Consider the following 24,014-nt stretch of genomic DNA (forward strand, 5'->3'; position numbering starts at 1 on the left):
ATGAAGCATTTTTATATGAAAGGGGCAGTATCTCCCATCAATGCTTGGGAGTCGGTGCACTTATAGGAGTGTCTAAAATCGAAACTTTAACATCTGACTAGTGACCCGAGCTGACGGGAGAGGGACTAACACACCTGGAAGCACCTTTATTATAATACATGTCAAAAAAAACATCCCAACATATAACTTTTTTTTTTTAATCACGTGGAGAATTATCTTGTTATAATTATGGTTGAATAATTAATGATGATAGGAGGGAGTAACTCAGGGGACCAATACGTGTCGTGTCCTGTTCGAGTTCATGCAACCATAATAATATTTCTTGTTGCAGTGAGCAGAAAGTCCCTTACTACTAATATTTTTCAGATCCTTGTGTACATATATTTGAATCTATAACATTTAATCACAAGCATAGCCAGTAGTCAGTATCTGTGGCTTAAGAAACCCTATACAAGTTCCCTTTACCGTATTTCGCATTAGTTTGATAGACATTTTGCCCAAATGAAATGTAATAATTAAATTGACAACATTACTACTGTCTTATGTGGCAAGAGAGTTGTTCAGAGTTAAAAAGAAGGAAAGTGTTGTGGAAATTGGGCTTTTTCCACCAAAAATAATTTGTAAATTACTGTGCTGAGTAACTACACCAAATAAATTCTCAGATAAGTAGAGGAGTCACAAACGGTCTCATTTAAAATCCACTGTGTGGACCTCACTTGAGTGGGCACTACCACAACATGGCTTACCAACGCCTCAGTATGTTTTTTTTTTTGAAACTTTGCTTCCCTTTATTTAATCAAAAAAAAATTTCATTGTTATTTAATCAACATAAATATGTGATTGTTGGTTAGCTTTTTTTTTTTTTTTTTTACTATACCAATTTACCTAATATACGAAGAATAAAAAACAATTTTTTTATTTAATAAGTAGCTTTTTTACTATACGAAGAACAAAAAATTTTGTGCTCATATTTTTAATTGTTGGTTTCAATGTCACACCAATTGCTCTAATAAAATTAAAGAGGGAAAATAAGAAAAGAATTGGAAAAATTAATAATTATGAAGTTTCTATTTCACGTTAAATATTGCTATTAGGTAAGCAACCTTAAAGACAAACATAATTCGCATTTAATGTAGGTTAGGTATACAGATGAATTGATCTTTCATTGTCCAATTTATAGCTCTAAAAAACAAAATAGCAGTAATGAATATATATATATATATATATATATATATATATATATATATATATATATATATATATATAAAAGTTTAGGTAAATGCTCTTTTCAATTCATTAAATTAAAGGACTGAGTTTTATATATTTCATCATTCAAATCTATCAAAAGTGCTCACATACTCTTCAATTAATTCATCACAATGCCTTTGATGGCTTACAAGTCCTATTAACACACACCACACCCCCATTACAAGTTGACATGCTTTTTTAACTTTAATTTTTTTAATTTATAATTATAAATTATAAATTTATTTAAATTCTTTTTTCATATTTCTCGTGTGTTAATTGTTTTTTCCTTATAGATATAATGTCACTAGTGGGGCACAATAGATGAATCGGTTAAAAGCAAGTTATATCTAACTTGAATGAATTGCATGATTATACAAATAAATTTTGAATTAAAGTATATCATTAGAATTTAGGAAGTAATAAATAAATAAATAATGTGAAAGATTAAAATTTTTTTTTCCCACATAAAGAAGTTACAGTAGAATGTCATGTAATGAATTAATTGCATGCAAAATTAGGGCTAAAAGATAAATAATAAATCCAAGAAAGAATAGATATTTCACACAAGCAGCAGAGGATGCCAAACGAAGAAATAGTAATTAAAAAATGGTTGAGAAAATAAGCATTAAACTAATAAAGGAAGGTAGGTGGGAAACTTTAAGATGGATGATATAATTAAATGATGACATTAATTGGAAGTTAGGTATACATTAATGAATTGGTATATTTAATGAACAAAAATTTATTGAAGTCTTGTTTCTATAGATTCATCATGAAGTTTTTATAAATTTTTATGCGTACTGGCTAACTTCTTTGGCTGAAAGTGTATTTGTAAAAGTATATCTTTTGTCGGTCTGAAAAAATAATTTATCTTTCTATTTTGATATGTTTCAAAATATAATTCATTTTTTTAATATTATAATTACTATTTAAATTATCTATTATACTATTATTAAATTTTACCTTATTTTAAATTATCCCCGTTGATTCATTACCTTTCGCAAGTAAATCTTACTTCAAATTCATATGTTATTTGATAAGTAATTTTAATTTTCTATTTTTTTCTCTTGAATTTTAAAAAGTCATTAATATTAGTCACCCTCTTGGATTTTTATTATTTCGATATAATAATTATTCATGTGCTATCTAAGATGAGTATAATAAAAAAATTATGCTAACAAACTTGTCAACTTAAATATCATATTTATCTAAAATAATCTAGCAAGTAGCAAACAATAGTGTCTCCCTCGATAGTCAAGCAGCTTGAAGATGTATGTTATTGTGCAATTAACAATAATGATTCTCTCCGATCAAGCAACAATCCTGACAAACATATATTAACCCTCCAATCTTTTTTCTTTAAATTTTTTAGTTGACCAAACGACGGAACGTTTTCAATGAATTGTTCCCATATATTAACCCTGCCTCTGGTCCATTATATAAACTTCCAGTTATTGTACATGACAAGCAGAGAAAGAAAGAAACGAAACAGCAATGGAAGGGAATGATATGTGCATATCAAACTACCCTTGTTGGCAATGCCAGCAAATACCACAGCCACTTTACTATTTTGCCGCCTCTTCTTCTTCCCATTTTATCCCACCATGCTTTCCTTCTAATTGTCAATGTAATGGGCTTACAACCATTGGCTGCTGTAGTATTCCTTGCTCTTCTACCTGCCCACATAAACCGCCGTCGCCGTCGCCGCCACCATCACCGCCATCACCAACACCACCATTGCCGCCAGCATCCTCCAAGAAACGCATGGAAACTTTCACACAAAAAAGACAGCAGAAGAAAGATAAAGATGAATTTTTCGGATTGAGAGAAATGTCTAGGCGGGAGATGAAGCTCAGTGGAGTCAAGTACCCCATCAACCCAGACGCCAAAAAAATGCCGTGGAGTAAATAATTTTCTCTAATTTTCTATCAAAATGAATAATTTCTCTGCTTTTTTTTCTGTAATTTTATTGCTTTTTTATTCTCTTTCGACTTCTATACTATTGTTTATTTTATGAAAAATATTTATCTATTCACATTTGCTTGTTTATTTTATTTTGTATTTATTACTAGTTAGACTTAGACATGTGGACCCTGTATAATTATTATTAACACATATTGATTATATCTTAATTATTTGAATTTTAATTTTTATAATTAAAAATTATCCATTTAGTTACCAAAATAATAACAATATTATTAAGTATTATAAATATTCATATAAATCAAAATAGAATTTTACAAATATAAAATTTTACTTTCATAATTTTTATTCATCTTTTAACAAACTAAAACAACCGTTTATATTTTTTTTTTAATAAGATGAAATTAAGTTTTTCTGTTTGAAAATAATTTTAACAAAAAGTATAAATGACAATTAGTTTTTTAATTAATTTGGATAGGTTGACTTAAAAGAGGAAAACTAAAATTTATTTTGTTGATTATCATAAATGAATAATTAATTTAAGATCAGGTAGTATCATATATAAAAATTAGAGAAAAGTATTGCTTAAATTGAAATGTAAAACTGACAAAACTTGTTGTCTCCATTTCAATGTAGGTAAGCCAACTCTTTATCTCATGGGATTTCAGGGCAGCCAAGTTATTACTTGGACCACGATGATCATTCCCATCTTGCTTGCCCCTATTATGGGCGGTGGCGATGTAAGATTATCACTTCAAATTTTGAATTTCTCTAATTCAATGGTCAGTTTAGCATAATTATATATTACTAAAATTAATGAGAATTCTCTTGAACTATTATACTAATGAATCCAAAGCTGAATTCGAGAAAAATTATCAAATATTAATTTATTTTTCCAATATATATATATATATATATAATAGCATCAATTATAAGTTTAGTGTCTCAACTTTTAAAAATTTCTATTATAGCATCTTAACGGAAAACGTTTACAGTTAAGTACTTGAATTCATTATAATTTTTCAATTTGTCTGCTTTTGGAGCATACGGAAAATACAACCTCACTTTATCTATTAAAATTTGATGATTCAGTTTTGACTAACGAAGCCACGTAGTAATGATAAAGAAGGCAATCACAACTATTTTCCTCTCTTTCGTGCGCTCTCTCTCCATCCCATTTGTAATAACCCCTCTCTTCCCCTTTACCCATGGAATTGCTATACTTAAAAAAAAAAAAAAAAAAAAAAAAAAAAAAAAAAAAAAAAAAAAAAAAAAAAAACCACAATTAAGCAGCTATGTTGGAGATGGCCAACATAGATCCACAAGGAATCGATGGGAGTTCGTATGACATGAAATGTGTGCACCAAAGTTGAAGTCAGTAAGTGCATTATCTCATTCGCTGCCTCGGTCTCTCTGATCCGCCACCATCCTGACATTCCTACGCTTCCTTACTCTCCTCTTCGTTGCAAGACATGCTCCGTCGTCCTCAATTCTTTCGGCTGTGTCTATTTCACCGCTAAGATTTGGACCTGCCCCTTTTGTTTCTAGTGCAATCATTTCCCTCCTCATTGTGTTATGATCTCTGAGACTAATCTCCTTGCTGAGCTTTATCCTCAGTATACAATAGTGCAGTACACGCTTCCAAAACCTTTGCTAGTTTACAGTAGTTAACTTCTAGAAATATATGGTTGTTTGATGTTATAGTACAATAACGATTTTAGTAAATTTTCTTACTAGTTTACGGTATGCCCATGGCGTTAAGGTGGGACCTTATTGTTTACTAGATGCGATGTTTATTGGATGTGATGAAACTCATTGTTTTCTTATCTTCTTTTCCTATATTGCAGGTCATGAGTTAGATTCATTTGTATTGTTTTTGATCTAAGAAGTTTTGCATTTTGCTTTTCTTTTATCATTCATATGTGGCTTCAGCATATTCTTCCTAAGAGGAGAAAAAAAGCCGAACCTTTGGCTGACTGAGTCAAAGCTCAATCATCACATTTTAATAGATAAAGTAGATCCTACGTATTCTATTTATATTTCTGATATGCCACGTAAGCAGGCAACACTCGTTGATATATTAAAATAGAAATTTTTCAAAAGTTGAGATATCAAATTTATAATTAACCCTAAAAAATATTTGTGTTGGCTTCTTGGACATCTTATCTTTTGGTCGATTTATCCTTGACTTATTGTTCCTTTTTTCTTTCTTTTTTTCTTTTCTTTTTTTTTAAATAAAAATCAGCTGGAGAAAGCTGAGACAATACAGAGTGCACTCTTTATGACAGGGATAAATACACTGTTGCAAATTTGGTTCGGCAGTAGGCTTCCTGTCGTGATGCAAATTTCCGAAGCTTTTACAATTCCGGCCATCAATATTGCTTTATCAACTAAAAATACATGTAGTTGCTCAGTTAATCCTCGCCAGGTTAGTTTTTTTTTTTTTTTTTTTTTGAATAATAATAATAATAATAATAATATTGTGTTTGCACTAATTTTGATTTTTTTTTTTTTCCTTTCTATACTAGAGGTTTAAACGAACAATGAGACGTATACAAGGAGCAAGTATTATTGTATCTTTTGTTCAGGTGATAATTGGATTTTTGGGTTTGCCGAAGTATTTTGTAAGGTATAATATATTTAGTTAATAAGGCTGGCTAAAAATTTATAGATTAAATTATTTAAAATTAATTAACTTAGGAGCTTTAAATTGAACTTTTGTTTTGGTGGTACGTAGCCGCATTAGCGATGAACTGCTCTATCTCGTTAACGTTCCTTTTGTGACTCTAACTGGACTTGGGCTGTATAACCGTGGAATTCCACAGGTAAGACAAATATAAATGATTCACTTCTTTATTTTTATTCGTCAGAAAATCTAATGGGCCGAAATAATATGATGGACTATATAATGAGAAATATTATCTACTTGATTTACTAAATTAGTGAAAAGTCTTGTGGTTGAGATGACTCCATTTTGAGAACTCTCACTCTCCATACTAATGAGAAGACCAACCAGATCACACCTGATTACACCTGATTGGCTGATTCAATTAGTTTTTGGTACATATTTTCTTGTGCATGATTAATCAATGACTTGTTCCACTCATCAATTTTATTATCAAGACCGAAAAAAAAAATCTCAAAATTTAGATGCTGAAATTGAAATTTAAAATTAGTTTTTGGTACATATTATCATGCTTATCTACATTACTAACCTGTGTACAAGACAATATATGACATGAACAATTAATTGGGACTCTGATTTCAACACATTTCAAATTGGATAGGAGCGGAGCAAAAAGTTAAAAATTAGAGGACTAAAATAGAAATGAAAAAGTTGGTGGGGCAATATAGAAATTTTGATTTTTCAATTCCATAATTATTATTATAGAAATATTTGTATCCTGCGAATTACATACAAGTATAGTCATCGTAAACTTAAACCTCTGCATAATGGCTACAATCAGTTTCTTTCTATCTTCTTTCTATCTTTTGTTGTAGTTGACGAAATGCATCGAAATTGGAGTCCCCGCATTAGTTTTGTTGGTGTTCTCAAGGCAGGTGAGCGAAATGCTTCATCATTTCATTTTTATATTGCAACGTTGAAACAAGTAGCTAAAATGGAAATTAAATTTTATAATTTATTTGAATTTTTATCAAAATCTTATATAATATATTCTTCAAATTAATTAAAAATAAAACTAAGTTCTACATCTATCAAATAATTAATAAAAGAAAGCAAAGGTTATAAAGAAATTTCGGTTGATATTGTTGAAAGTTAAAACTTTATTGTTGCAGTTCCTTTCAAGATTTTGGAAATCAGGGACAAAGATAGCGGAACGTTACTCTGCGACGAACAGTATTATAATAGTATGGATCCTTGCAGAAATTTTGACTGCAGCAGGTGCATATGATAATACAAGTCAACAAACTCAATTGAATTGTCGTGCTAATCGTGGTGGCCTTATTCGTGCTGCACCTTGGTGACTGTCTATATTCTAATTCTACTACTTCAAACTTGCTTTTATTTTTGCTTAACCATACTTTGGCACTGAAGACACTTAAATCTAAAATTTTATTGTAATTGCATTCTAAAATCAAATTAATATTATGATTAACAATATATTTTAATAGGATTAGATTTGCTTACAAGGGCAAAGCTATGTGTTAGAGGAAGGAACCGAATGCCCTCTTCCTTTTTTTTTTTTTTTTTTAATTTGTATTTCCCTTAGCAGCGTCAAAGCTCGAATCTTGACTAAATAAAGTTTTTAACACCATTTTGCCCCATCCATCTCTACACAATATTACTTTAGTCAACTTTATATTATTAGATGGCGCATCTTCTTTCTAATAAAGTAACGTTAATATCTAACAATTAAATATGCTATTATGATTGAATTGTTTATATCCGGACCTATTTACCGATTAAATTAATAAAAAACAATTTATTGTTTAAACAATGCTATTTTTTATTTTCACATGGAAAAAAAATAAAATTGAAAATATTTTTTTTATTGGATCTATATACGACAACTGTAGATTGAGTCTAAACAAGTTTAATATAGAAAAGTAGCGTGATATGGCGGCGGTAAATTTACTTTATTCTTTTTAATTTGAGATGAGTTGAAGATTTTGTTAAACTTTGGATTTTGATTTTACGACTTGCAGGATAAAGATTCCACGTCCATTTCAATGGGGCTATCCCACTTTTGAAGCCGGTGATGTCTTTTCAACGATGGCTGCTTGTTTTGTTGCTATTATTGAGGTTTATTTTGATTTATTACGAGCATTTTTCTTTTCTTTTTTTTAAATATAAAATGGAGATTTCTATATTGATGAGAGTTGAATATGGACTAATACAGATTTTTAAGTCTCTTTGACGGACAGAAATCTTAATTACACTCATAGAATAATGAGGCTTTGAAGCAGATAACGGTTGGAAAAGCATGTGGTTCAGATAGTACTCCTTTAAAGGTTTGGAAGAGTCTTGAGGAAGTGGAATAGCTTGGTTAACAATGTTATTCAATATTATTCTTAGAGGTAGAAAAATGTCAAAATAAGTGAAGAAAGATTACTTTGATAACGATGCGATGTATAAAAACAACAGAGATATCCAAAGTTATATAAATTATCGTGGTATTAAATTTATGAGTCACACAATGAAGCTTGGGGAAAGAGTAATAAGAACATAGATTAAGGAACAATACTAAGGTATCAGAGAACTGGTTTGGATTTATGTCTGGTAGATTTACAACAAAGGTAATTTTGTTTCTAAGAAGAGTGATAGAAATATGAAAAAAGAACAAAGATCTACACACGGTGTTCATTGACCTAGAAAAAGCTTGTGACAAAGTATCGAGTGAAGTACTTTGGTAGATATTAGAGAAGAAAGGAATATATACCAAGTTTATAAATGTCATTACAGATATATATGAAATACAATCATAGTATAAGAACAACTACAGGGTATGTAGAGAAGTTTTCCATAACAGTTGGGCTACATTATTGTTTTAAGCCCGTACTTATTTACCCTAGTAATGGATGAGCTAAATTGTAATATACAAGAGTTTGGTTTAAGGAAAAGGCAGGAAAGTGAGTTTAGATTAGATGGTATGCTAGTGCCTAAGTGTAATAAAGTCAAATATCTAGGCTCTGTGATCCAAAGAAGGTCTCATAGATGAAGATGTTTCTTATATAATTCAGGTAGAATTGATGAAATGGAGGAGTGCTATTGTTAGCGATTCTGCAAGAATATGGATCATGCAAGTAGTATATAAAAGATATCATCCTTAGGGATAGGGAGCACTAAATATTAGTTTTGGATCCAAGATGTATTGTTTAGAAATTAGATGAAGAATATTTAGAATCTAAGCTAATTAAATGTAAAACAAGCAAGAACTACTAATTAGAATAAAAGCAAGCTAGCTTTAGTTTTATCAAATAGGGAAAGACACTAGTGTTGGGATCAGCATTATTGAACAACATTATAATCTCAAACTTCCATTTTCAATCTATTAAGGGATACATCTTGAAGGGGGAGAAATCCATTTATATTTATGCTTTCTTCCAAGTAACACAAACGTTCCGGAATCATAAGAACATCTAACTTTCATGGTGTAATGATGATTCCAGCCCATTAATCTCTATAACCTTCCCTAGTTCCTCAAAGAAATAGCTTATTCCTACGTCTATCTCCTAGGTTCATGTGTGAGTCAATCCAATAAGGGACTTCACCTTCTAATTCTTCATCCTCTCATTTCTTTTCATACAAATATATGGAACTCTATCATATTCATAAGCTTTAAGCTCACACACAGACGAGTCATGAAAAACATCCATCAAGATTAAAATAAGGAGAGATGATTACATAGTTGCTGCCCAAATGGGTTTTCACCCAACACTAGCTAAGGGGACTACTCATAAATCATTCTCAAATTATAAATCACAAGATTAAGAAGAAATAGTGACTCTAGAACCATCCTTGTCCACAATAGAAAACTAAGATCGAAATATTGTTTCTATTCTAACTATGGAGTATATCCTTTAACCGAATCCAATTACGTGTTTCTCTTAATCTAAGATGTTCCCTAGCCTTCTTTATGATCTATATATCTCCTCTCCTTCCTCTTATAGCGCAGTCAAAGGTTGCAAAGGCATTTCAAAAAGATCCTTGACTGATTCTCTGCTTTTAGTTGCCATATGGAGGAAATGTACGGTTAGTGCCCCAGCCGTGCTTTATATGCAGGCTCTATGCTTGGTAAATACACGACCCATCATATGAGCGGACAAGTAGAAAGGGGTGAAACATACGATCGATGCCCCTCCCGTATCTAATTTTCTACGGCTGTATGGTTGGGCGTGTATTTTGCATTGAGTCTTCTGACTTGTTGGTAGAGAATACACGGCAGGTTGATCGACCGTGGATTTTACCAGAATGCATCAACTCTCAGATGGATAAAGCACGGCCAGTGTGTCGATCGTGGATATCGCTGCTAGACCTTCCTTTTGTGGATTGGTCCGAAATGACTAAAATGTCATTTGCTTTTAGGTGTTTCTCCCTCAAAAGAATGGACCTGCACTATAAGACAAACCAAATGCAAAATATGTACAATGCATGCAAAAACTATCTTTAAATCGTTAAAAATCCCTAAAATTGGATTAAACATAAAATGCATACATTAGCTACAAGCATACTATGTGATTAGGAAAATATCTAACAAGGTAAAAAGTAAATTCTATAGAATAGTAGTGAGACCAGCAATGTGATATGGTGAGTGAATACTAGGCACCTAATAGGCATTATGTTCACAACATGAATATTGCAGAGATGCGAATATTGAAATGGATATGCAGTCACACAAGGTTCGATAAGATTATAAATAGTCACATTAGACAAAAGATGCAAGTAGCAAAATTTGGAGAAAAAATGAGCGAGTGTCTGAGATGGTATGGTCATGTATTATGTAGACCTCGATAATACTGAAGGATGATAAAAAGGGAAGAGGCTGACCTAAAACTACTTGGAGGGAAGTTGTCGCTAAGAATTTCATATTTTTTGAATATTAATGAAGATATAGCAATGAACAAAAAAGAATAGAAGCAAAAGATTTATGTAACAGGCCTTAGTTATTAGTTGTTGTCTATCTTAAGCTTGTTTGTTTATTAATATATCAAATGATTTGAAAACTCCTCTTTCAAATTTTTTAATTACAGAAAGTTTTTTTTTTTTTCTTTCGACTTATACTTTGTTTTGCACAGATATTAACCTAGTCAGAGCAGATATTTGAAATAAAGGATTCATATAGTCAACTTTGCATGGATATTAACTTAGTCAGAGCAGATATTTGAAATAAAGGATTCATATAATCGACCTCAACTAGTTTGGGACTAACACATTAATCCCTAAAATTTTATGTTTTTACCCTTCTTTTTTTTTCAAAAATTATGTATTGATCCAGGCAAAAATATATCTAAATCCACAATGATTTCATAGATTTGAAAGATGCTTTTGAAATATAATTAAATGAGTTAAATTATATTATTAATAAAAAAATAATAGAATTGAAAAAACTTCACCTCTTAGATAGGATTTCTCTCTTCTCTAAATGATGGAATTGAATCCATCATAAAATCTATCAATTCATGGATTTTAATCTATTTTTTCTCAATTAACGAAGAAATCATATAAACATATGGAATATATATATATTCTATCATTCAAACGATGTCTGTGTTTAAACAAGGTACGATAAAGTTAAGCAAATATATTTTGATTGGTCAATTAAAGAAAATATTGGGCGAAGATCATATGCAGGATTTAAAATTTGTTTATGATTTCAGTCTTCTAGTACGTTTGCTACCTCATCAAGATTTAGCGGCGCACATCGTATACCAGCACCTCGTATTAGTGAAGCAATCGGCGTGCAGGTAATTAACATTTAAAGACCCTATCAATTTTCATTATTTACTTACAGTTAAGTTATAAACAAATTCAATTAAATTTTATTAAATTCTCTCAATTTTCAATGTTTCACATATTTATTTGCAAAAATAAATGCTTATATATCGAAAAATATTCAATTTAATTTTTTGGAGTTAAACACAACAAAATTTCTATGAAAAATTTAGAATTTCACGAATTCAATTATTTTTTACTCTCTTGCCTTTTACTGCTTTCTCTTGTTTGGTTTAATTATGAGTATTGTAGCACCTTTTAGGTGTGAAATTAATCTCAATTTTAGACTTTGTGGCTGTCTCTTCTTATACGGGTTTTTTTGACAAATTAAATACTTGAATTCAATTGTCTTACCACTTGTGCCACTCATGAATTTTTTTTTATCAGCAAATTTAATTATTTTATTAATATTATTGTCGAGGAAAAAAAATAATAGAAACAAGAACTACACCCTAACCTTGTATAGCTTCCTCTTTTTCTTTTTCCTCTTCTTCCTTTTTATTTTTCTCTATCTTCCACTTTTTTTAGTTTTACCACAAATACCCCAATATTATAAAACTAATCTCATCTCAAGAATCGTGGTTATCCTTCTTATGCGTGTTTTTCTATGAATGAATTAAACCTTTGATCTTATAAAGATCATCTGTTAAATTTAAGTGTCTTACCACTTAAGTCACTCATTAGTTACTTTCATAAATTCTTCTTTTTTTTCTCTCTCTCTCTTTCCTCTTTTTTTTTTTGTATTTTTTTTCCAATATCTTCCTTTTCTTCTCTCTATCTCTCTCATCATCTTTCTCTTCTCTCTGTCTATTTTTCTCTTTGGACATTCTATACAATTACAACATATTGGATTCCAACTCTAAATTTATTTCAAATATAAGTTATGAAGCTTAATTCAAATGTATTTTATATTATTTACCCCAAACAGAGCTTTATGTTTTTTCACATTCCATAATATGTTTTTTCACTTGTTTTAACTTATAAAGGATGTACATATGCAGGGAATTGGAACTTTGCTGGACGCAGTGTTTGGCTTGGGACTTGGCTCCACTGCTTCAGTGTAATTTCTATACTTTGAAACTACAATAGATTTGAATTTGAGTTTATATGAATTTGAAATGCATTTCCCATAACACCAAGTTCGTTAGTGTAATTTTAAGTTAAGGATATTTTTAGTGATTCGCAATGGAATGTTATTATAATCATATCCATTTTAAAAATAATGTTATTATATACTGTTAACAAGTTGCACTCAATTTTTAAGGTTTAAATCAAGTTCGACTCCACTCGAATGCTTGAACTTGAGTATACTTTTAATGAGCTTAGTTCGAATTCAACAATGTTCCATCAGAATCCTTGCAATTTTTCTTATATGACTGTTTTTTTATCAGCAAATAAATTAATTTTATCTATTTCTTATACTAATGTTGTGAGATAATTATTAATTATGCATGGTTGGTTGTGGCTATAGTCAACATGCAGGACTCGTAGGATCGACACAGATAGGAACTCGGAGGATTGCCATAATTTCAGCTATCTTTATGATTCTCATTTCCTTGATAGGTGCACTGTGCATTCTTATAATATTTTAAAAATTATTTTTATATAATAAAATAATATAAATATATATGCATAATTCAGTTTAATACAATTTTTTATTATTATTATCAAATTTTTACTAAAATAAAATAATTGAAATTTAAATCCATTTTATTCAATTTTTTTATTAACAGAACTGAATTCTCACACTTATATTAAGGTTTTTGATCTAATATCTGCATTTTTTTTTTTTTTTTTGTCAAAGAAAAATGTAATAACTATTAGTAAATATTACATATCTAACAGGAAAACTTGCGGTTGTTCTTGCTTCTATACCGTTGCCAATTGTGGGGGCTCTATACATTGCTTTCTTCCCCTATGTGGGTACGTATCCTTTTCTTTCACTTTTGCCAATATGTTTTCGATGATTATTATTATTGTAATAGCAAAGTATTGTTTTTGTATATTACATTTCAATTGACTTTTGATTTGTACTGTACATATTATGGAGATAACAGTGGCAGGAGGTCTTGATGATTTTATCTTATGCGACTTGAAAAGCTTTAGGTCAAAGTCTATTTTGGGTTTTTCCGTCTTTATGGGTCTCTCTGTGCCTCAGTATTTCAGTAACTATGATTTATTTTCTACTGATGGCCTTCCTCAAACCAGCTCTAATTGGGTAAATTTCTATTTGTTATAATATTGCATTTTCTTTTTTTTTTATTGGACCAATAAAAAAATCATGATGACTTTCACTTATTACACGATTTTTTAATTTATTAGCATAATTCATTATGGTTTCCAATAAGAGTGAAAATAAAGATTCAATTTTTGTTTCCTCATAAAAAGAAATAGAGAGAAAAATATTTTATTTATTAGTGAATTGGACAATTTTTTTTACTAAAATCTACTTCCTCTATCCTCTAAAAATATAAATTGTTTTATAGTAATTTTTTTTGTCTATAAATATTAATTTTTTTTTGAATATTAAGGCATAATTAATAAACTTTTCCCTATTTTTACCCTTTATATATAGAAATAAATATCAATTTTACGCCTAAATTTATTTAAAATGATAAAAAATATTAGACTTAATTTTTTTTTTCTTTTTTTTTTTTGTCAATTTAGCTCCTTATTTTTCAATATATTGTGATATATTTATTAAAACTATAGTTAGAATTGAGCTGTATAATTTTATTTTTTTCAGACACTAATGATTGGTTCTCATTTGTCTTTGATTTCAGTTCAAAATCATAATGGTGGTTATTTTGTCATCTCCACCAACAGTTGGCACTATAATAGCTTTCCTTTTTTATTTCACGCCTAAACCACCACCACCACCACCACCACCACCACCATCACCACCACCACCACCCAAGAAGGAGGACCTGAAAGAGGGACCACCCAAGCCGAAAGCTTCGGAACCACTCGACAAGGCTAAACCATTACCACATGTACCACCACCCGTGAAGTCGAAGGAGATGAAGGCAGAAGATGAGACGGAGGAGATGAAGAAACAAATTCGACTTGAGATTAAAAAAACCTATAAACGGCCTTCTAGTCTCAGTGATCTGTTTTCATGATTCCAATTTACTTGGTTTTATTAGGGAGAGAAATGGGCTAATTGAGCTCATTAGACTGGGCCGCCAGATATCTTAGATTGGCCCATTACATTGTTTCGTCTTTTTCAGGAACAGCAGATTTAAATGTGAAACGCATTTTTTTTACATAATTTAAAATTAAAAATTTGAATGATATCTTCAAAATAAATCGAAACAATAATTGAGATTTTGATGATTATAGTAATCTCAACACTAGAGAATTTCAATATTGCTCCCAGAACATGAAAACACATGTTAAATACAAACTAAAAAAATAAAATTTTAAAAATAATTTTTCTTTTATTGTTTCAAGCAAACCTTATGAAATTGTGGTAAGAAATTTAATTGAATACCGCCACAGTTTTAATATAAAAATAAAAATTCTAACTATTATCATTAGTGTTGGAAGCTCTATAATATTATCAAAATTTACAAATTTAAATGCATAATAAATCATTTATAAAATTCAGAATTCCATAGGATTAAAATTACAAAGTTCGGAAATAAATTTATATACTGCATGCAAACTAATTTCCATTTATTTTTATATAAGAAAAACGAATTAATTAAGTTAACTGGGATATTGCATGAAGCATTTTTATATGAAGGGGGCAGCATCTCTCATAAGTGCTCAGGAGTCAATGTTAACATCTGACCAGTGGCCCAAGCCGACGGGCAGCTAACACACTTGGTAGCCCCTTTATTATAATATATGTCCAAAAAAACCCAACGTATAACTTTTTTTTTTATCGTGTGGAGAATTATCTTGTTATTATTATCGTTGAATAATTAATGATGATAGGAGGGAGGGAGTAACTCAGGGGACCAATACGTGTCGTGTCCTGTCCGAGTTCATGCCAACCTAAATAATATTTCTTGTTGCAGCGAGCAGAAATTCCCTTAATACTGATATTTTTCAGATCCTTGTGTATATATATTTGAAATCTATAACATTTAATCACAAGCATAGCCAGTATTCAGTATCTGTGGCTTAAGAAACCCTATACAAGTTCCCTTTCCCGTATTTCGCATTAGTTTGATAGACATTTTGCCCAAATGAAATGTAATAATTAAATTGACAACATTACTACTGTCTTATGTGGCAAGAGAGTTGTTCAGAGTTAAAAAGAAGGGAAGAACCTGTTAAGGTTCCAAGGCAGTGAATAGAAATCTTCGGTCCTCGTGTCTTGATCGTATTTCCAGAACTTCACCCACCAGTGTCTACCACTGTCTCGCCAGGTTGAGCTGTGACTCAAACTGAGAGTGCAGTCTAAGAAGAATGCAACTATAATCGCCACTGTTGCCGAAGATGAGAAAATCACTTGCATTATGTTGTTGAACTGTAAGCAAAGAGAAAATTAGAACTTCTTGAGAGGATAAACAGGAAATCATTTTACTCGTATGTAACCTTTATTTGATATAAATAAATTTGAAGTGTAGAATTCATTTATAAATGACAGAATTTTTATTTAATTAAGTTGAATTTCATGAAATTAAATTAGATATACAAGAGTGAAATAAATATATTTACCCTTACCAAACATGAAAATAAGAAAATTCAAATAAAATTTCACAGAATAACAAGCCTAGGTATTATATCACAAAACAATACATACCCAGATAGCATGAGTGTGGAAAGGGCCATGTCCAGAAATTAAGAGATATTCATTGAAGTATTGTGGGACAGAGAGGCCCATGAAGAGGGCAAAGCCAAGAATAAACTTTGTCCTGAAGCTATTTAGGTTGCAGAATTGGAGCAATCCAATACCAGCTGAAGCTGCTCACCCCACACAAGTATATCACAATCAAAATCAATTTATATAGTATCTGCCAACAACAATTAAACAGTAGAGAAGCAGGTTTTTGGCGTTACCAGGAACGAGAATAACTCAAATTTCTATTTAACAACATACCATAGGGCATAAAAAAACATTGACTTTTGTCAAGAACATTGATTTCAGTAGTCTTGCATGTTCCAATTTCAGGTCATCAGGAAATGGTACAAAAAGAGAGATTTTGTAAAATATGCATCAAAAGAAAATGACAATTGATTTTCAAAGAGTTACAATCATGCTGATCTACAAGGTGACTGAATCCAAAAGATTAAAACTCTATGCTTCAGGTTTCTTTGTTTGCACTCTTCACTTGTATGTAGACAAGAAAACATAATTTTACTTTTATTCTATATGAATTCATTTAGTTATTTAAGAATGGAATATTGGTCTTATAAATCTTGAACTTTGAACAATTAGTTTTATTAAATATTATTCCATAATCTTTTAGTGATACAAATTGTGTCCAAGGATAGGAATAATCTCATAAGGCATGTATCTAAACAAAGTTGGCACTAAATTGAAATTCTAAAACTCTCTAAACCCTTTGGCCTTCTGTTCGCCCTTAGCATGCAAAACAACCTTTTTGAGAGCAACTTTGAGTAGGCTCCAGAAAGTTCAGTTCTATTCAAACTGAACTCACACAGCTATGTTAGTATGCCAATTTAGCGTCCACTCAGACACAATTCCTACCTTCAGGTACAATTGTTACCGATTATGAAGTCTAGAATAAAATTGATAGATTAAGTGAATAAAATGAAATTTTGCCTAAAGTTCAGAATTTATTCAGTTTTATACCCCTTTAAGAATCTGCGAATTCACCAACATCTTATGAGAAAGAGGCAAAACAAAATTTTAAAGTTCTCAGCTAAAACTCCTCAAATTTACACCAGAACTCATTTCTATCATAGAATGAAGTGTCAAAATCTTCAGCAAAAATCAGTTCTCCACTTCATTTTCTCAAATATATATCAGCCATATCATTGACTAAGATATAGGGAACGAATGCATACCCACGTAGGCAAAGAGAACACAGTACAAAGCTGCCACAATTGGTAAGGGTATGGAAGCAAGAATAGCCCCGAATTTTCCTGTTAGAAATGATCATAAAACAATTACAGCTACCATTGATAGGATAAAATTAAAGGCATTGTGCTATAGTCTTGGTTGCAAAATTACTTAAGAAGAAACAAGAGAAAGGAAAAAATTGAATACAACTAAAACTTTAACAATCAAATAAGACAGGACAAAATGGGATGTAGAATAGATCATTATGGTATACCGCACCTAATACAGAAAAGAAGAACATAAATCCTGCTGATATTTCAATGACTCTCCGACTTCCAACTCGTGTTAATCCCAAAAGACCCGCATTTTCACTAGAAGTAAATAACAGATAATTATTAGATCAAAGCATTAGCAGAAGAGAAAACTAGGAATAGGATATCCAGAAATTCAATGAACCATGCAATCATGCAAAAGCTTTATATCTGCCTACGTGAATTGACAACAGCAGAACCTTCAATGAGCTTCAGAATTATTTGTGATTCAATTAAGATCGGAGAAAGCAATATAAATTTTTCATTCTTAATCATCTTTCGGCGGGATGGTTGTGAAGTTCAATTTTAGTCAACAGAAATGTCCACAAAAATTTACAAGTTAGGAAAATTCAGTAAAGAAAACATATGAAGCTCATTCAAGATTGTGCAAGTTGATAATTAATGCTGAAGCATGGTCAAATGAAGAACAGAGTAGCATATGTACTCGTTTGGAAAAAAAAATTCCTAAAACAAAAGGCAAATAACTGACATAAAAAATTCAAAGTCATTACACTGAAGCAGTCAAACCAATTCCTGTACCATAAAGTCCAGCAAGCAAAGTTCCGATTCCCTGGATATTCATAAAAGTTAAAAGAAGTGATAGAGAGATCAGAACCAGAAATTATGGGATGTAGAAGGTGATAGCGTGCGTATATATATATATATATATATATATATATATATATATATAGAGAGAGAGAGAGAGAGAGAGAGAGAGAGAGAGAGAGAGAGAAAGAGATCATAGGATCATTTGTTACCAGCCAACCAATACCACGGCTGAGTACAGAAGGTGGTATAGGAGTGGCACTCCCATATCTTGATGCTGCAATAATTGTTCCGGTAGACTGCGACCAAAATGTAATGAGACCTTAGGATATCAATAATGAGAAGGGAGTAGATATTCACTAGCAAATATTAAAGTATCAATCGGGAGGATGCAATCAGTCATAAAGGAAGAACGTGAACAGAGGACCCTCTAATTCAAGGCATTCATGCAGGTAAACCAACTTTATTTTCATAAAGGCATTGAGATTGTATCCACAAAAAATCACCAAGAAAAAAAGGTTTAATCTTCTCTAGTGCACCTAGCTAATTCTGTTATATCTAAATGTTAAGAAGATGGAAATCCATGAGCATATTTTAGATGTGGCTGCATCCTTGCTTTCCGCAAAATTTGAATTAGGTGAATCATTATATTCAGCATCAATAAAAAAAATATTCCAACAAAGAAAAAAAATATTACCTCAACAACAGCAACAAAACAAGCAGCCATCATCGCAAAAACATCACCACCATCAAAAGTAGGACGTCCCCAGCGAAATGGATATGGAAATTTTATCCTGCATGGAGTAAAGTATAATAAAATTAGTGCTACTGATTTCATAATTCTGCTTAGGTGCTATAGAGTAAGCCAAGAAGAAATGTAAACCAGAAAATGAATGGCAAAAGTATACAGATAGAGAGAGTTCCTCTTCAGATGGATACTACTTTGCACATTCTAAACTACAAGTAATATGAACCTCAAAAATGTCATAGGCATGTAAATTGAAATTCTCAATAAATGGGAATAAACAAGAGAATATTTCATCCATTTTATGATAATTAGAAAGTTAAAATGTGGGATAAATGAAAAGACATTTATGGACTGTTGAAGTTGTCAGGTTCATGGCGCCAACACATTCAGCAACTATGTATCAAAATTTAATTCTTTAAATCCTAGCAAAAATGAAATTGGATAAATGTACTGAAAAATAATTGTCTGCCATTTCAACCTGCTTTTATCAAGCTCTTACTGGTAACTTTGCTAGTTTGTTATCTTGTGGTAAACATTACAGGCATATTATATCCACCAGTACATAATAAACCATCTCAGGAGTCCATGTTCTGTTATACTTTAGAGTCAGAGCAGATGAACTACCCACTAGATGAACGACCACAGCATATGCAAAATTGAGGGAGCAGTGTAGAACTCCACAATTGAACTAAGTAAAGTGAAGCAGTCAAATAAATCAAAGCTTCGTTGTTAAATGTCAGCTCACCAAGGAGCACCACTAACAAGCCCTGAACGATCAGTTCGGCAACTAATCTGTGTGTTTGGAGGTTTATTTTCATATGCACCGGCGACAGTCAAAATTTCCGCATAAACCCATACAACTGCTACTGAGAATAGGACTGCATATCTGTTTAATATGGCTCCTCTTGATTTCATCATATGAGGAAGATACTGCAATAGCATTAATTGCAACTTACAAAGTCAAGATAAAACCATGAGAAAAGCGGGTAAAACTATTTCCCGAAATCAAAGATAAAAAAATAAACAGAAGTATTATCTCATTTATATGCAATTTATAATCTTAACCTTCTAAAATTTGATTAGACAAGCGATTATCAGTTACACCTGCTAAATTAGAATGAAGTAAGAGCAGAAGGCACAAGATAAGGATGTTCAATAAGTCCACTTCATTTCCTTACAAAGGACCAATCTAGGGGCCATATCATAGTTCCTCCCTTGGGATTTATCATGCTAATGGAACCAGAGTAGGTATGCAAATAGAGCTAGTGACACACATTCTTGTTCATATCCCATCCACTAAGCAGTAATAACATAAAATATGCATCACAAACAGCACCACAGAATCTCATTTCAGAATGTAACATGTAAATTGACATTGAAATCTTATTGTCGAAGTTCCATGGAACAAGAATTATTGAGGATGTTGCTCACCTGAGATAAGACGATCACCACAATCAATGCTGGAAGCCCGATTTCAATGCATCTTGCCAGCTGCATCAACAGAAAGGTTATATTAAACAAAAGTAACATCCAGATGGAGAAAAAACAGAACTATTCCATTAGTATCACAAATGGTTTAACAGATAAGGTCAACCAGGTAATAAAAAATCACAATGAGCCATCTCCATAAGCTAAAAGGTCTTTTCAAGGAAAACTAATTCAACATTGACAAAACCTTATATTGTCTTCCATTTGCAATTATATGAAGAAAAGTAAAATTAGATACAAAGTGAGATTTCCAAAGAACCAAGGAATAAATTTGAATAAGCTCAGGTTATATCCCAATATCCAAAGGCCTGAAAAAAGTTGTTGACTAAAAAGAAGTACCAAAATGAACTAAAATCAAAAGGGCAAGCATTCATTTAATCCCCTCTGATTTTTGCACTTCTCAGTAACAAATCAAACAAATATGTTCAAGTTTTGCTTTATCATCAATGAGAAAAAGTGTTTTCAGACTGTCTTGAAAGATCTAAAATATAAGAATTATTTGGAAGGATGTAAATACTGTCTGTTTTAAAGTTCATTCATTACTTAATGACAATTCAAACAAATATGACAAGTTTTGATTCTCTCACCAAATAGTACCAGCATTTTCAACGTGAAAACCCTGATGCATTATCCATAGTATAGATGTTTGAATTTGAATTTTGGATTTTACACAGACAATTAACTATTTTTGCGCCAGAATTTTTAGGCACTCTTACTTGTGGGAAGCCATGTCCATAAAGCCCTAGTCCAGTGAGAGTCACAAGAGGAACAGCAGCAAGAGGGCTAAGAAATCTGCATCACCATCCCAAAAAGGCTCCTTAAAACAAGTAAATAACAAATCAGGATATCTTAAAACAATCATGATACTATGCCACATGTAACCTTGCAAAAATTCTCCAGAAACCAAAGAAACCAATAACCATTTGAAAGAATGATGCAATGATAAGTGCTCCTTGTATAGCCCTCATGGATTCTTCAAACCTCTGAAAATCATCAATAATGATAATATCAAGATCACTAGCTCAAAAATACATTAAACCATAGATTAACCAATTCCAACTAAATATTTACTTTCAACATATGCTTTTTCAATGTACCAATTAATTGTTAGCATTTTCTTACATATTCTTCAAGACCCAACAAAACCACCAAAATTAGAGCATAGGCATAGCATTTGACAAACTTAGTGAACTAACCTCATGGGGACTGAGAAATGCAAAATTACTATAATTGTTTTTTGACAAGGCAATGGAGATAGCAGGGATAATGAAAGCGTAGGATCCTCCAATCACCACAGGAAGCCTCGAACCAAACCAAGTTTGTAACATTGTGCTGATTCCGGCAACAAAGAGCAAAGTGTTGATAACCTCAGCCTTTTCCACCTAACACCGAAACAAAACAGGAATAATTAGTTTAAAGAAAATAATACAATCATGACTTTCAAATTTTAGAACTTGCTATATAGAAGTATTGCACCGGTTATTACATTGCCACCACCCATCAGAGGAACTAGTACTGATGAAATTATCACAATAGTTCCAAGCATCACCAGATAATGCTGAAATCCCAAAAGTATAGCTTCCGCTGCAATCATTGGGGAAAGTTTTATCAAAATTAATTTGTGCTAGAATTTATTGACCATTACAATTCATCATTAATATCCAACCAATTACTCGAACAATTATATTCTTGAATTTTCCAAAAACGTACAAATATGAAGTCAAATTTGTAATTCTTTTATCCATAAGAAAATGGCCACTCTCATAATCAAATCGATTATTCTAACTTTAAAAAAGTTACTTCTACAGTTTTACTTCTGGTTTAGGAAATGAATAACTTCAAACTTGTGAGCAATATGCACAAAACTAGCCAGTGGGCTAAAATTAAATATGCGATTGCTAAAAAAGGAAAATGTAAACTCTAGTATTCGAATAATTTTGGAGAAAGAAAAGGCAAATCTATAATTCCTAGCAAGTAAACGTCTGTTTGGTTAAAAAGAAAATGCAGGAAATCAAGAGAAAAGGAGGGAAAACGCCTCTGAAACATAGAATTGTAATTAATTTGCTCAGTACCAAGATATCTACTGGACCCTTTTTCTTTGCTTTTCCTGCTAGGAGGACTATATTTTTTTTTTTTTTCTTATTTAAGAAAACAGGGCACAAATATACAGTACACAAAGTCCACTTCAGGCGATTTCATATTTAAATTTTAAGAAAACCAAAAACATCAATATTGTATAAGTAAACATTTTCACTCATTTTTCAGTCTTTTTTTTCCCTCACTTTTCTCGGTAACCAAACAGAACCTATTTCATCAAAAACAAAATACGAGACACCAGCAATGGCATCGGTATTTCATTGATCATCATATATCAAAATTTTCGATTATTTTAGAAAAAAATAAAGAATTGACATTAGAAAGTTTCGAGGAATCTTTTTTTTTTTTTTTTTTTTTGGAAATATAAAATGAAAAAAGAAGTTATATATACTTAAAAAAAAAGTAGAAAATTATAAACTGAAGCCAAAAAGATAAAGAAAAAATCATAAAAAAATAAAACTAAAAAGCGCGGGAAATTCGTCAATAGTGACCGGAAAATTTGAACGAGAAAAATCACCTAACAACCAGAAAACAGAGTATATAAAAAGTGAAACAAAGTTCATCGGAGAAAACCATGCATATTTGAAAGAGTTTAGGGACAGAAAAAGAGTACGCCAAGAAGGAGCGCTGGAGACACAGAAATCGACGCCAGGGAGCTGGTCCTTAATGGGGAAGGGTGCAAAATCATCCACCTTAGCACCACCAGGTCCACCACCCACTGCCATTATCTCTTCCAATAGCCTACTCTTCTTGTCTCTACAAATATAAACAATTTACTTTCTCTCCCGCTCTGCACGTCAAAAGAGAAGGAGAGAGGAAAATGGAGGCGTTAGGCGGGTGGCTGTTATGACAAAATGAAGCATTATACTTAATTTATAATTTAGTTTTTTCCATTCTAGTTTTGGGATTTTGTTTATTGGAATTTGAGATACAGAAGAAAATAGAAGAAGGAGAAGGATTTTATTCTTCCATGGAAAGCTACCAACCGCAGCTGATTGACAGTGACCTCCTCTTTTCTTTTCTTTCTCTCTGTACTGTCACAGACAGAACGTCAGTCTCTTCTTCTCTGCGTGAGTCTAAATTTTGATTTCTTGTCAATTTTGCCCTTCGGATTCTTGGACACTACCCAACAACAAATCTTTTTATGTATAAACTATGAAATGAAGGTAGAATTAACTCTGTTTCATTTCTCAATAAAATTTTATTTTTAATAATTTA

General features: G+C 31.4%; 2 protein-coding genes across 7 annotated transcripts; one reads left to right on the top strand and one right to left on the bottom strand.

The window, feature by feature from the left end:
• The first annotated feature begins 2,493 nt into the window (after positions 1-2,493).
• On the top strand, positions 2,494-14,920 carry LOC105650796 (nucleobase-ascorbate transporter 4). 6 transcript variants are annotated; one of them, XM_089722746.1, is made up of 14 exons: positions 2,512-3,151; positions 3,808-3,911; positions 5,417-5,599; positions 5,700-5,800; positions 5,909-5,996; positions 6,673-6,732; positions 6,970-7,154; positions 7,840-7,936; positions 11,512-11,598; positions 12,628-12,686; positions 13,098-13,189; positions 13,472-13,549; positions 13,684-13,844; positions 14,410-14,920. In XM_089722746.1, the coding sequence occupies exons 1-14, from the start codon at positions 2,743-2,745 to the stop codon at positions 14,746-14,748; spliced, it is 2,043 nt and encodes a 680-aa protein (XP_089578872.1). In that variant the 5' UTR covers positions 2,512-2,742; the 3' UTR covers positions 14,749-14,920. The 6 variants fall into 6 exon arrangements, with proteins under 6 accessions (XP_089578877.1, XP_089578875.1, XP_089578874.1 ...); XM_089722749.1 differs by lacking the exon at positions 13,684-13,844 and having other exon boundaries at positions 2,500-3,151; positions 14,410-14,633; XM_089722748.1 differs by lacking the exon at positions 5,909-5,996 and having other exon boundaries at positions 2,511-3,151; positions 5,700-5,759.
• A 741-nt stretch (positions 14,921-15,661) lies between these two features.
• Positions 15,662-23,731, bottom strand: LOC105650795 (Xanthine/uracil permease family protein). The gene is made up of 14 exons (XM_089722513.1): positions 23,410-23,731; positions 22,186-22,283; positions 21,896-22,081; positions 21,582-21,682; positions 21,416-21,491; positions 20,643-20,702; positions 19,957-20,141; positions 19,161-19,257; positions 18,676-18,762; positions 18,430-18,488; positions 17,886-17,977; positions 17,612-17,689; positions 16,383-16,543; positions 15,662-16,106 (listed from the first exon to the last, which is right to left on the bottom strand). Exons 1-14 carry the CDS (start codon positions 23,519-23,521, stop codon positions 15,888-15,890), a joined length of 1,611 nt encoding a protein of 536 aa, XP_089578639.1. The 5' UTR covers positions 23,522-23,731; the 3' UTR covers positions 15,662-15,887.
• Between the last annotated feature and the right edge of the window lie 283 nt (positions 23,732-24,014).

Source organism: Jatropha curcas, chromosome 6 (genome assembly GCF_041381405.1).
Source record: "Jatropha curcas cultivar XTBG-Jc1 chromosome 6, XTBG_Jcur_1.0, whole genome shotgun sequence".
Classification (NCBI taxonomy): domain Eukaryota; kingdom Viridiplantae; phylum Streptophyta; class Magnoliopsida; order Malpighiales; family Euphorbiaceae; genus Jatropha; species Jatropha curcas.